The sequence below is a fragment of the Aplidium turbinatum genome, chromosome 5, assembly GCF_918807975.1.
Source record: "Aplidium turbinatum chromosome 5, kaAplTurb1.1, whole genome shotgun sequence".
In the NCBI taxonomy this organism is placed as follows: Eukaryota; Metazoa; Chordata; class Ascidiacea; order Aplousobranchia; family Polyclinidae; genus Aplidium; species Aplidium turbinatum.
In genome coordinates, this window is record NC_137476.1 from 26,086,399 (window position 1) to 26,101,408 (window position 15,010).

The 15,010-nt window shown below is 36.5% G+C and overlaps 1 protein-coding gene across 2 annotated transcripts; it reads left to right on the top strand.

Moving 5' to 3' along the window:
- The first annotated feature begins 7,742 nt into the window (after positions 1-7,742).
- Positions 7,743-10,851, top strand: LOC145770503 (microfibril-associated glycoprotein 4-like). Of its 2 annotated transcripts, none has more exons than XM_082582168.1 (6): positions 7,743-7,962; positions 8,303-8,430; positions 9,052-9,148; positions 9,335-9,431; positions 9,665-9,732; positions 10,478-10,851. In XM_082582168.1, exons 1-6 carry the CDS (start codon positions 7,806-7,808, stop codon positions 10,726-10,728), a joined length of 798 nt encoding a protein of 265 aa, XP_082438294.1. In that variant the 5' UTR covers positions 7,743-7,805; the 3' UTR covers positions 10,729-10,851. The 2 variants fall into 2 exon arrangements, with proteins under 2 accessions (XP_082438294.1, XP_082438293.1); XM_082582167.1 differs by having other exon boundaries at positions 7,747-8,028.
- Positions 10,852-15,010: the final 4,159 nt, after the last annotated feature.

A 15,010-nucleotide genomic window follows, 5' to 3' on the forward strand; every position in this document is an offset into this window, starting at 1 on the left:
TGACGTCATTTGGCTCAGTTTTGGTTTCAGCTGAGCCAGCTCCAACAAATGTTGCTATTAAAATGTATAGCCTACTCGATGGATAATTTCAACCTTAACAATAACAAAAAATAATTCCCCCCCCCCCCCCCCCCGGGATAAGTTAAGTCCGCTGTGGGACTAATATCAGCTGTTTGAAAGCATATCAAACCATTCAACAATTTCTTACAAAATTTCGGGGGGGCCGGGCCCCTTGGGCCCCCCCATAGATCCGCGCCTGAGCTGAGACATGGCCAAAAGACAAAAAGATGATCCGCTGGTGGAAGTATTTTCATAAGTTTCTGTCACTGAAGGTGCGTCTGTGGAGTTTTTAGCTTACTTCTGCAGATCTCCCTTGAACTTGTTTTTTTTTTCCATTTAGCTAGAATGTTTTTTCAGATTTTCTGTGATGTAAAGAATTAAAACCTGCTGAAAAGTACTGCTCGTTGCTTTTTTTTTCTTTTTTTTATAACCAAGCTCATTCTTCACATGTTGACACATACAATTTAAGCTGCAAAAACTGCAGAAAGAAAAGAGTTTTTGTTTAAAACTAATATTCTCAAACTTTCGTTTATCGACGCAGAAAAAAAATACCTTCAATATTTGGCTTTTATGTTAATGTTCCTATTGTTTCTCACTTTAATTCTAAACAATTTTAAGCACATGAAATATAATGTTTTTGAACTGACTGTTCAATACTTTCTTTAAACACAAACACAATCTCCTTTTTGCTGGCAATTTGCCCGACAATGTATCAGCAGTGGATCCATAAAAATTTCAAAAGCCAAAGCTTACACAGTTTGTAAGTTTCAGACGCCAGCAATTCAGCAAAAGGAAGCAATTCAATCGTCATCTCAAAACTACATCTTGGCACGTTGCAGAAGATGCTTTACATTGCTGAGCCAAATAATGAAATCGATACCACACGGTATTGCGTAAATTTTTGTTCTCTCCTCTGGCGCACATCATACTAACGAATTTGTGATGGTGCTGCTGAAGCCGAAACATTTCTTGAAATAAGTAATATCATAATATGTTTTAAGTGGTTGCATTACAGTAGATAGATTGTCAACTTTTTTAAATTAAACTAGGTACAAAGATTTTTTAGCTTTTTTGTCCCAATGATTTGTGATATTTTCGAGCCTCTGATATTTTTTGCTAGTTGTATCAACAAGCTGATACAGAACATCGGTTTGTCGTCAAATTGAATCGGTTCCGAATTGAAATAATGCGGCATCCCAGTGTTTGAGACAAAAAGTCGTTCACAAAAAAGAGAATCTACTTCAACAGAAACTTGCAGGTTTACGTTGCTTAGATGTTGATTTAACTTTGATGTGTGATTATTATTAATACACATACTGATTGTGGTTAAGTAAATAACGGAATGATTAGCTTTTAAAACGGGTTAGTAAACATTTTACAGTCTTCAGAGAAAATAAATTTCTTAAATTTACTGTAAGAGCATACAGTAAAAACATATCCAATAGTTTTTCAAAAAAAGTGTTTCTTTTCATAGATTCTTTAATAATGTCCAAGACAGCAAAATCTATCATTTTTACATTGATTCAACGTTTGCAAACAGTTTGCATGCGTTGAATCTAAGTAAAAATGATGGATTTTGCTGTCTGAGGTGTTACATGGTGGCCGGAGTCAACATAGGTCAACTGGGAGCTCAGCTTATCATCATCAGCATCATTGTCAGTCGAATACTACTATCGATCATAACAATTTCTAGGATCTAGGTTTTCCCATTACCTTTTTCACTTTAACAACGTTTGCTGGTAGCAGAGTACAGGTTGTTTATGGCATCCAGGCCGGATAGCGACTGTCAAAACAGCGACTGTCATAATGGCGACTTCATAATAGCGACGTAATGAAGTGAGCGACATTCCAAACAGCGATTGTATAAATGCCGACTGCATTAAAACAGCGACTGTTATGATAGCGACTTAACACTTTAAGTGCCTTTGGCACAATGCGTTTCAGGGATCAACGGAAACTCATCATCCATCCATCTTTCGATTCATCGAAGCTTTAAGACGGGAGGAAGCCCTTCAACGGGCAAACCGAACCCAGCTACTACAAGGCAGAGACCTGACTCAGCGAATGAAAAGATACGTGACAATGAACACACGAATCACTGTTGTACAGCAAAATCGAGGCCAGTATGATCTGCGGCAGTTCCTTCGAGCCCTTGCTCACAATTTAGAAATAAACGTGGCTTGATTTTTATTGCAAGACTTTTGGTTGTTTTAAAGTCCCTTTTGGTTTCAATCTTTTTCTAGACCCTGAATTTTATTGCAAGGCTTGACGACTTTCTGTTGTTTGGCTTGACTAGCCTATTTCTTTTTAAATCATGTGACTTCTATGGATAGTCCAAATAAAATGTTGTTTTAAAGTCCCTTTTGGTTTCAATCTTTCACTACGCAGTGTTTGCCTATTTGTGCGTGCATACGTGTGTAGAGAGGTGTGGGGGATGGAAGGTATGTGTGGAGGGGGTGAAAGAGTGCATGTGCGCGTAAGCCTTGGATTTAATAAAAGAAGTGAGGTCAGTCGCTGTTTTTGATGAATCGCTGTCGTGTAGTCGCTCTATTGACAGTCGCTGTTTTAAATGAATCGCTGTCGTGTGGTCGCTCTATTGACAGTCGCTGTTCTGACAGTCGCTATTTGGAACCCGAGCCCTCATTAACAATAATCCAATGGTAAGCGCAAATTAACGTTATTTGAACATCATTCAGCTTGCAGCATCATCACCTGCAATTGCCTCCCAAAAATTTTATCTTTTTTTGTCAAAAAAAAAATGTTTTTGTTCTGTTACAACGTTTTTATACCATTATAATTCATTTTGAATGACGTTTGCTTCCCAACAGCTGTTTTTGCCCCTTCAAAATTTTCTTTCTAGATACATCACTGCTCCACTGTGTGCTTTCCAAAAAACTTGTGATGAACTAATTAGTTTTATGCAACAGACAGAAAGCCGTATTATGAAGTAGGCTTCTCTTTCAAATGAACGTTTAGCCTAAATAAACTTTGACTAATCAGTAATCACTAGGGCAAATTAAGTCAATAAGACGGGGCTCGAGTTGTCAACCTCCACGTGGTGAGCCTTGGATTCGACTGATGACAACAAACCGACAAGTAGCAAAGAGTCAATAAGAATGAAGTCAAGTTTTTTTTAGTGACTTGTATAAAAAAATGGGAGTTGGAAAAAGAAAGCGAAAAAGGTCGAAAAAAAGATAGCGAGATTGTGCGACCGAAAAATATGGAAATAGTGGGAGTGAATGAGGAAAATGTTGCTGACAGAGTGTTGTGAATGACTGCAATCTGCAACGGTGAACTTGATTTATAACTCTTGAAACTTAAAGTGGAATAAAGCCAGAAAAGAAGATAAATTGCGGTGTAGTTTCAAATAAGAGTTCTGAACGCAACAAGAGAGTTTCAAAATCTTAATTTGATAGGTCAATAAAAAGTCCATTTTTTATTGTTTGGTCAAATTTTCAATTTTAGGTCAATATAGTCAATTTTATGTAATTAACATGTCCAGTTCAAATGTTGTCTTTCAAATTCTAAGAAAAATTGATACTGACAACTTTTTGTTTATCAATCTCAATCCGTATTTCCTTTAGCTGCCATTAAAAACAATGACGACATTTCCAGAATAATGGACGTCGAAAGGCCAGAAAGTTGATTGAGCGCCGGCTCGATACCGCACAAGAGCATGTGGCTGTGTCTTTGGCAAGACATCGAAAAGAGTGCCGTCGATTGAGGAGTGGCACCCCTTCGACGATAGCCCTTGATTTCTTTCATGATTATATGATTATGAACAGCACACTGCTCCAAGGAGAAAGTATTACAGCCCTTCGTTGGGCTATGACCTATTGAACTGAACATTACGTCATATTTCAACTCTTGTTATTAGTGCGATGTTCATTGTGGAATTAGTTGCTTGCGTATACAACCTTCAGTGGTGCCTAATATATTCTCTTGAGGAATTTTGTTTTTCCGTTGAGTTACATTTTTTTCATTCAAGCAGCCTTATTTTAAATATAAAATGTAAGAAACCATGGTTTATTCAATCAAATTTTCGTTAGTTCAAAAACTTCAAGTTTAATGAATTTTAAAGTCAATTATTTTGGATTTTTAGATCAACAAAAACTTGCCCTTGTAATCTCCCAAACATAGCAATTTACCACTTTGCGCATCAACTGCACCCAAGATGAATTTATCTAATGCTAAGAGTTTTTTAGTTGAAGATATTCCAAAACTAAGGGGTTAACAAAAATTGTCTGCCCACCTATGCCACTACAAAAAAATCTCATCATCTACAGTGGCTACCAGCTGCCACTCTACCACAAGATTATATTAAGAGCCAACTAGCCTATAGCCTAGTGTAGACATTGCTTTATCGCAGTATAATTATTAATTCATTATACTGCATGAGCACTTCTAGTCTAGAAAGCCAAGTTGTGTGCACTTGCATTAAAAACACGTTTAATTTTTCTTTTCACTACTAGCCTACTTGTCGTTTGTGTTGCTTGAACGCTAAAACAGGAGTTGAAGTTTTCGCAATTATGGATTGGGTTGAACCAGTGGCGTAGCAACGCAATATGCCGCCCTTGGATTTTTGCACGAAACGCCGCCCCTATCCCCTCCCTGACACCGTCGTAAAAGCTGATTAAAATTCCACACAACAGAAGAATTAAAGCAGTTGTGTTTAATTTTATTGAAAGTTCAAAATAAAACCACTTCTTACTCAGACAGCTAAATGATTTTTTGTCTCCTGTATTTACTCGAACCCCTGGCTTGAATGGCCCTTCTTTATTCTGAAACCTTTCGGGCCCTAGTTTGATTATCTCAACTCTCATGTTATGAGTTAATGTTTCTGAACAAGTAGCCACATCGTTATAAGAATAATAGATAGCATCTGTTTTATCTTTATCTGACAGTGTTTCATTCACAGGCTTTCTGTGATCACTTTGTTATTGTTTTGCTCGAGGTAGCCTAACACTTCTTCTTCCGTCTCAATTTGAGTTACCGTAGAGATTTACTATGCTAATCTCTTCTGTTTTTTTTTTTTAGCAGAGGCAATTTTTACGAACTTCAAAATTACTCCTTCATTCTTTTTAGTTCCTCTTCTTAGCTTTCTTTTTCTTTCTAAAAACAATCTTCACTTTCTCTTATTCTCGTCATAGGCAAAAATTAACTTGAAAAAATTGCAACTTAAATCTTGTTCTGGAGTCTGCACCACATTAGTTAAAAACAATAGCCTAGCCATAAATGCAAATTTGTTGAGTTAAGCTAAGTGATCTATTTCAGACCTGAAACTTTAAACCTTTCACTAACCTAACCCATCTTCACACATAAAGATGGAGGAATCCCCTCTATCTACCACAGACAGATAGTGAAGGTGGCAGTTGACTCGATGACTTCACGGTCCATTCCTGTCTCCTCCCGAAAGTGAAATAAACTTAAAACTAATCTGAACTTAACTACCGTAGGCCTACCAAAGCTAAATTGACTGAACAATGCTATAGCTTACAAGTTACAACCGAAATTCTATCATTACTTCAACAGCATGAGTATCATTAAACCGTCACTAATACCACATGGTGAGGCACAATCTAAAAAAGTTTCAAATTACTTAGTTTATACTGTAAGTTAGGCATAACTTGTTTAATTGTTTGGCTTCACTTAGATCAGTGTTAACTTACTGTAGGTCGTTTAAGTCTGAGTCTCTCCGAGAATAAATTAATGTGACTGCTTTGCTTGTTTAAACTTTAAAACATTATCACATTTTGCCGCCCTCTAGCAACGTGCCGCCCCTGGATTTATCCACAAGATCCAATGGGTAGTTACGCCACTGGGTTGAACGACAACGCAAGTGAAGGGTTATGGAGATCGGAATGGAATGAGGTTGAAGCAAAAATTAACAATTCCTTAACACCCAGGTCATCCTGGAGTGGACATGAGTTTAAACTGAGCAGTACTTGATGCTACCAGCTACTTGACCGTTGACATTTCTTGTGAAGATCAAAAGAAGGGAATTTGTGAGAAAAATTGAATCCATGAACAGCTTTGGCCTCAGTTGGTAGCATTGACAAGGGATTCCAAGAGATAAGTTACTTGTGGACCCGAGCCCAAGGTGACTTTATAGGAGCCCAGGAACTTTAAGCAACACCCCATATTTTTTGGATAAAGTGCGTTTTTCTTTAGCAAGTTTGAAAAAAGACTTTAACGAAAAAAGAAAAAAATCTTTTCCTTATTTAGGCTACGTTTTGGTTTAGTAATAATCAATGAACATGTTGTATTGATTTCTTTTATTCACGCAACTGGTGTGATACACGGTGATTGGTCAAAACGTGCCGTCATATGATTGAAAATCCTTGAAGCCTTTGTTCAGTCAGTGTTGCTATCTTGTTTAAAATCGCTTTTTGTTGTTCAACTACAATGTTTCAACGTCTTGTAATGTAACTGCAAACTAATCCTTTTCGTGTTTTATCCCCGCATGTTTCTGGTGAATTAATCATCAATTTGAAAATCGTCAAATAAAAATCTTTACAACAGTTAGCAACACTTTTAAAAGCGCAGAAAAACAGCATCGGTAGGGCTACTTCAGCAAAGGTGCATTTACCTTTTAATAATAGCCTATTTTACAGATTTTTTTTCAGTTTTTTTGTGATTGGACGTTTTTTCTGGGATGTGAATCCTCTGATTCTTTGTCTGAACTTTGATCTTCAATAGAGAAACTTACACTGTCAGGTTTGAGTGCGAAGTATTTGAGGCGAAAATGAAAGTTCGAAAACAAGAGAGTTGAATGAGGCTGTTCAACAGGCATTTAGAACACATCATGTTATTTTTTGTTTCTGTAATTAATCTTTATCAAAGTGAGTTGTGATGTTAAATTATCATTTCTAGGACTTAAAAGTCAAACAAATCCATTTTTACTATTCGAGACTAACCGTTGAAAAGAAATCCAGCAAATCGTTTGTTTTCTGAAAACAGAATGATGATGAATGAAAGAACTTATTTACCGCATATGTCACTTACAGTAAAACATGATTTGTTTACAACAACTACTAGAATTTATAGTTTACTAGACGTTGAATCAATGACGATTTTAAAGCAGAAATTCTTGAAAAGCTAAAAACATAAGTTTGCTTGTAAAGGTAAGAGTAAAGGAAATGCAATGTTATTGTTTATCGTACAATGCAAACACTGGTTTTACTCTCAATGTTCACCCATTTGATCAGTTCGCTCATCTTCATTTGTGCAGGAAGAAAAGGGAATGTTTAAATATGAAATATCTCAACCACTTCCATACATAGAGCTTCGCTGATGCATTTGGGCGTCACCATCATCAGTTACTTTTTGTTTACAGTTTTGCAGATTGAAGACTAGAGAGTTTGTCTTAAGATATTGCTTAACAGAGAAACAGAGATGTCTGCAGCTTGTGTAAAATCTACACTAGCTTCAAATTACAGAAATACTTGTATATGTAGTTTTTTGAGTGCACTACAGTATAAAAACTTTTTAAAATGCATTTAGTTATAAAAACTTTTTAAAATGCATTTAGTTAGTTGAATTGCTACTAAGTATACTATTAGCCACACCTTTTCGCAGAATGAAAAGTTACGCCGCTAGATTACGCCAAAAACAATTCGTTTAACTTTTGATAATATTAAAGAAGTTTAATTTTCACACGCTGCTTTTTAGTCGTATGAATAATACAAGATACTATTCCCTAATGCTTTAGAAATATTTTTAGAGTTGAAATCTTGTGAAGCGTCATGAAGTTTGGAGTAGCAATGATACTTCCTTGCATGGCCTTAAGTCTTTGGTCATCAGCAGAATGTAGCCGTGATGTTGAATTTTCTCTCACTTACAATGGTGAGGGAATCGATGGAAAGCTGGAAGCAATGGAGAGAAAGGTGCTTGCATTGGAAAGTAAACTGGAAAATCATTTGGTGGAGTTTGAAAAACTGAAAAATATATCAAGAAGTTGGAACTATGGTAGGCTAACATTAATTTAGTCAATGTACGAACATGTCATGCTTAATATATCAACAATTTCAAGAACAGTGTTTGTATAATTAACTTATGTCAAAAAAGTTTTCACATTCTTTCATCATACAACCTATAAGTGTCGTTCAAGTTACCAAACCATTTTGTTATATTGAAAGTTTTATATTATTACACAATAACAATTAAAGCAAAACGACCCAATAGTTATGTAATTAATTACTTTTTCTGCTTCTTTTCTTTTGATCGTTCTGAATATCATCAGTTACCAGAAGAAACTGTGATGACGTGGCAACGCAAGGTTTCAGGACAGACGGGATCTATACGATCTTGTTGGATGAAAGGATAGTGGAAGTGTATTGTGAGTTCGATACCACCGGTGGGAGTTGGATGGTGAGTGTCATCAAATTTTATTAAATCATTGTTAAATTAAACATTCTGCATGACTGTGAAAGAATAGATTTATTTGGTAGCAAAATTGTTTTAGTGAGAATGAAAAGGATAGCTAACTAAATTTTAACAAATTTACTTTAGGTCTGAATTAGTTTTCAAGTTGAATCGATTGTTGTTTTTATCAAGATATTTCTAACCGCTGTTTCTATTGAAGCAACAGTTAAATTTGCATAGTTTGATTTCGACAAATTATTTTCTCGTGAGACATGTATCTTATTATTTTTAACCCTATTGTGTTTATGTTTGTGTAAATAGTCCAGAATACGTCATAAATTGAGTGTTGCGTCTATAGCAACATGATCGTTACTTATTTCACAAGCGCAAATAAAACGATATGTTTTAGCCTGATGGTGCGGGTGCGCTGTGGTAGTAGCAGTTTTTCGCAAGCTTTCGGAACACAGCTCCATGTAATCACGTGCACTGACGAGTGCTCATTGCCCATGTCCTTGTCCAGTCATTGCAGTAGTATGGAATATTTCCTTGCGAAGTTTCGTCAAATTCGTTCAATAGTGTAGCGGAAAAAAAAAACGCTTTTAAATATAACTTATGCATTTGTTTCAGGTGTTTCAAAGAAGATTTTCAGGAGAGCAAAATTTTGAATTGGACTGGCTTGCTTACAAAACTGGATTCGGAAACAAAAAGAAAGAATTTTGGTTAGGTATGAGAAACAAAACCATGGATTACCAACTAAAAAGAGGTTAAATCAAATATAGTTATTACTATCTGAATCCTTAACAGCCTGTTTCACCAACACGGATCATCAGAAGGTACTTATTCAAATAGAATGTCCAGGTTATAAAAGAGATTATATTATCTATTTTGAATATTGTTTTTGCATTTTTAGGATTGAACAACCTTCATCTTATCACAAGCTCTGGCTCTTATAAACTCCGTGTGGATTTAGAAGATTGGGAAGGAAACACTGCATATGCTGAGTACAGGTAATCTTTCTCTTTTGTTTCTGAAATAAATCTAATCTGACATAATTGCGCTATTTTTCAACTTTTAGTCGGTTTCATTTCAAGCTATGATGAATTTATTTTATTGATTTATTTTTTGCAGAGCTAATTGTTCTTAATTTCTTAAATTATGCTTTTCGAGTATAGGCTAACACATCTTTTGATCTTTTATAAATTAAATATTTAGTTACTGCAAAAGTTTAAATTGTTTTTAGCTTCATGACAGTCGGCAACTCCGACAGTAATTACAGATTGAACATTGGAAGATACCGTGGGACAGCAGGTTGGCTTTGTGAAAACGACACATATAAGAGCTTAGTAACATAGAGCCACAACGCTACTGTAATTCTGAAAACAATAAACTAGTCCACAACTTTCTAAAAAACATGCATAAAGATTATTTATTGCAGAAAAACTAACATGGCTAAGTTATGTGCTACCTAAGGTTTTATGTTAAATAAAAAATGTTCAGGCGCAATGTTTATTCAAATAATTAATATTATAACACTGGCTTTAACACTTTTCGTCATAGTACATAGCTAGGGAACTGTGTTCCGAAAGCTAGTGCAATTCGCTATTACCACAGTGAACTTGCAGCATCAGGCTAAAATAAGTCGTTACATTGTAAAGTAAATAAGAATATATCATTTTTGAATAATAATATTTCATTTGAATAAGTGTTGCGCATGATACTTGTTATTCAACATGAAACCTTAAGGAGAACAATATCCATGTTAGCTTTTATGCAATTGTTTCAGCTCTGCTGGCTGCATTTGATTGTTGATTTAAAATGTCGATTACTGAGGAAATCCTAGCTGAAATGCATTAGCCATTAACCTATGCTGTTTTTCGATCAAGTTTTTACCTAATTGCACCTGACGAAAACATAGATTACTGAATGTGGTGTATTGTGGTCAGAGCAGTTATGGCGCTAATAAGGCCAAACAGGTTAAACAGCAACACATCGCTTGCGACAAACAATCGCGGCATACGCTAAACACGCAATGACGCTGTGGGAAATATTGCAGGCGATTCGTTGATTTACCACAACAACCAACAATTTACGACCTTGGATCGTGATCATGATCACAATGGCGGAAATTGCGCTCGCGATCTTCACGGAGGCTGGTGGTTCAATTATTGTCATCGTGCCCATCTGAACGGAAGGTATTTTGACGGGGGTGTATCGAGCAGCACTGGCCAAGGACTAAACTGGTATACTTGGAGAGGATTTCATGTGTCCATGAAGAGCACGAAAATGAAACTCAAGCTGGTTTAATGCATCAAAGTTGCTTTGCTCAACCGATGAAAATTTTGAAAATGTGAAAACCGATGAAACATACTTTCAGAAGTTTACGTTCGCAATTATTTGTGTATCTTATATCTTATTTGCTTCAAATAATACTCCGCTCGCATGCAATGTTTTAGTCCGATTTGATTCACAAAAAGGAAGAAGGCAGCCAGACGAGAGAACGCACAAAAGGATGACCACATACATAGGCCATAGTCTTTGTCAAGCTTTAAAAAGTTACATTTCCGTTTTTTAGTGTCATTACAACCATAAATGACATTTAAAGTCGTCGACAATTTATATCTGATTTAAAAAACAACGAATAAAACATTAAAGTATGAAGCTGTCGCAAAATACTGTTACTATTTTGTGTTTCGGTGCTCAGTGAGACGTCTAGTGAGAAGAAACGGTTATGTGTGATCATTACAGTGACGTGCGGTGAGGTTCCTAGATGGTGAGGCACTACTTTTTTCAAGTCACTTTTACAATACAATTTTTTAACAACAAAAATGGTGTCATAACTTACTAATCAAAAAAATTAGCAGCATGCTTTCACATTTAATAAAAATAAAATCCATGCGCCTATCCTTTTGGACTAAAACATCTGTGTCTTTGTTGTAGAGACCCTTCTTTACTCCAAACATTATCACTAGATATTGAAAATAAGAGACGGGAAAGCAGAAAAGGCAATTTTTAAAGCATAGCCACACAGCCACTTCTTTTTTGAGTACCAATCTCTTTGAAAGTTGCAAGTTATTTTTTTTTTGTTCAGTCGTCTGATGCAAACCTTATAAATTTGGAACAGGTCTTCCTTTATTTATGACTTCAACTTTGGATTGAAAGTTTAGTTTTTAAAAATCTCTCAGATTTGATACTAAATCTTCCTCCATTTTATTTACATTTTATAAGAAACAATCCTTTACGCTGCAAGAAGTCACATACCACGTAGGCTCGCGGGCACTCCAGCTTGACGAAAAAGGTTTCATAGCTGTGACGTCACATTTGAGGCGTGCCTCAAATCGTAGCTAAATCGTTCATGATGATTTCTGGCGACTTTGCAAAAGAAAAAGGCACACATAGTGCAGTGTATGGAAGTTTTCTGATCTGAAGTGAGGCAAAGCTGGCGTTGCCTCTCGCGTATTTCAACGATTTTGACCACATGAACGCTCGATAGGAATATCGCCACAGAAACAGAAACAAATTAAAGCACAGTTTGGGTGTAGAAACGTAAAATTTGGGGGAAAGGGGGTACGACTACAGCAATTCACACAAACTAAAGCACCTAAAAACGTGCAATATTTACTACTTTTTAACAAAAAATATTTATTCTGTGATAACCATTTCTTTGATATAACTTTTGCTTTGCCAGATGTTGGCAGGTGAGGCACTGCCTCACCTGCCTCCCCTGACTGCACGTCCCTGGATCTTTAACACATTTTTTCGATATACATGCACATCCCTTAAGCAAATTCAATAAAATCTAAGCATGGTAATACAAATTTTCCAATAAATAATACAAACAGTTTTTTATCCTTACTGATTGTAGAAACAAAACACATGTAAATCCTACTCCACCCTTACGGGCCCTCCTGCGTGAGTTTGATCTCACCGAGGGGGGCCGGTGAGTGCTTTGTTCCGTAAGACTCCCCTCGGGGATGAAAAGCCGACGACCCTGTTAAATAAAACGATAAATTAGTCGGTAGCTCCACCGGCCTATGCAGTAGTATGCATGCCCCGGGTCACTGGTCAGGTGAATAAAATGTGGTTGAACGAGCAAAGTAAGTGAGAAATTTTTGAAAAAATGGGAAAAAATGACAGTTAATAAGTGTTAGATGTAAAATTACAAGCAGAAAAAGGCTGCACAAACTGAATAGATACGTGGGCCTCTGGACGAAGGTGGGCCACAGCCGGGGGTTGGGGAAGCAGTAAATATGGCCTTGCCTAATCTAATTTTTTCTTTTTTAAAATATTAAAAAAACACTAAACATACCAAAATAAGTGGGCTCCCAAACACCTGTGCCCCCCCCCCCCCCCCCGGCCGCAAGGCACGATGGCACTGCTTGTATGGTAAGCTATTCACATTCAAAGCAATATTTACTTGTGAAAAATTCGAATAGGTGCAGTAGGCTACTTATGTGAAAAGATTGACTAGCAAACGCCAAACAACGTGGGTGATGTGTTTGTTCATAAAAATCACAACAGAACGTAAAACTTGCGCAATCATGACAATAGGCCTTTAAAGAAATACGTCAGTAGGATGTACAATACAATTACATCACTACTTGAAATGCTGGCTAACCAGATACGCACAGAGGGAAATATTATAGGTGATTTCCCTAAACGAAGTTCTACAGGCTACAGTTTCCAACCAACCACTTGTCTTTATACGCTGGGTTTTTGCATATAAAAGCGAAAAATTGCGCTGGACATCATTACCAAAACCTACAATCTAACTGAAAGACCTAGCAAAGTATTCATCCAGTTTATAATCATGCGTTTCATCGTTGCAATTATCTTTTTTGCAACGATATACTTGACATTGGTAGAAGTGCAAGGAGCCTCTCTGGCAGCGCATCATAGTGAGTTGAACGAATCAAGTGACACTGGTGTAAAAGAAATTATTAACCCTGAAGAAAATATTCCTAAATCTCGCAATAGAGAAGATGCATTTGATTACGAAGAGAGAATGTCAGAAATGAGATCAAAAAACAAGTTGAAGAACTATCGCTTTCAAATTTAATTGATCAAAGAATCAGTTGAAGAATAAATCACGTTCGTTTTGATGAGATGAACGTTTCCCAAACACTGCAACGAGAAAGATTGACTGTGAAGCTGGTGCAGTGATTTCTATAAAACAGGATTTCAAAGAGGAGTCGATGAAATAGCAGGAAAAGTTACGATAAAAATGCATCCGAAATTTGGAAAGAAGCACATTGCAGGAATTGATGTGAAAGATTGCTTCCGCCTTTCAAACAACTCTCCGATCAAGACTTTTCGATGTGATGTGCTGAAGCTGTTTGCGTAATTCATGTCGTTCATCTTGAGTTAGCTGAACATTTTTGTAGCAGTGACATAATTATGTATAGTATTAGTTTTATACAAGGCTGTAGAGTCGGGCAATCAATACACTACTCCGACTCCTCCGTTCATAACTGGCCCCGACTCCTCACACGCCAAAATCCTTCCGACTCTACAGCCCTGGTTCTGTGTTGTATGGAAATATTGAATGCATAAGTTATCAGTTTTTGTTGCACTGAGGACCGGTTTAAATTTAATGGTGTTGTCATTTATAGTTTCCGCTGATCGGTTATAGCCTGTAGATTAAATGCAAATTTTCCTGTGGTGCTGTCGATAAAACAAGTTATCCTTTCTGTGCAATTTGGTATCAAATGCCTTGCAAGTCAGTGCCTGGCCGCATAGAAAGAATAAAATGTTTATTTCGTTTATTGTTGTTCATTGTTGGAAGATACAAGATTAAAACGGAAGTCTCAATTCAAAGAAACAAAATTATACAAGAAATTTACTTTGATTTGGTAGCAACATAGCAAATGTTGACAAAAAATTGCATTGCTGTGACGTTTATATTAGGGGAAAGTGGTGTAACGTGGACCAGTGTATAATTTGGACCAGTCCCCTAACTCAAAAAATAAAAATCGTTTTGTCAGTATTTTTGAACAGCTTGAAAGAAAAAATAATAATAGCCCGGATGTGAAAAACTCAGCTCATTAGGTTTAGAAACGTGGACGGGAGATTGGAATTTGTGGTTTTGGGTATGCTGATGTTATTTTGGGGAGTTGATTGCTAAGCGCTGAGACGTTATTGGCATGACGTTTGAGTCTGATATGATGTTGGTATTATCTTTAACCTATAAGGAGATGTTGTGATCAATTACAAGACTTGTAACCAAGTGTGGAAGTCATAGTTGGTAATTTTTAACAGTGCATGACAGTGTGTAATTTGGACCAGTCATCTCACCTATGCAGCATCGCGTCAGTTCAAAATTCCCAAAGCTGTAGTGTTAAAACATGTCCATAACAGGCTACCAATAAATATGCTACACAAGTGTCAAAAACCATTGGTCGACAACTTGATCTTCCCGAAAATATTGAAGATCAACTGGTCAAACATGTTTTGGAAATGGAGTGAAGATTTTATGGTTTAAGAGCCATAGATTTAAGAAAGCTTGCATATGACATTGCGTTTTCCAATAATATCAATACCCGCTTCAACAGTGAAAAGGGTCTGGCTGAAAAGGATTGTCTTAAGGAAT

Coding starts and splice junctions, on each gene's coding strand:
- LOC145770503 (XM_082582167.1), top strand. CDS start 7,806: ATGAAGTTTGGAGTAGCAATGATACTTCCTTGCATGGCCTTAAGTCTT. Junction 8,431..9,051: donor CCACCGGTGGGAGTTGGATG/GTGAGTGTCATC, acceptor CATTTGTTTCAG/GTGTTTCAAAGAAGATTTTC. Junction 9,733..10,477: donor AAGATACCGTGGGACAGCAG/GTTGGCTTTGTG, acceptor GAAATATTGCAG/GCGATTCGTTGATTTACCAC.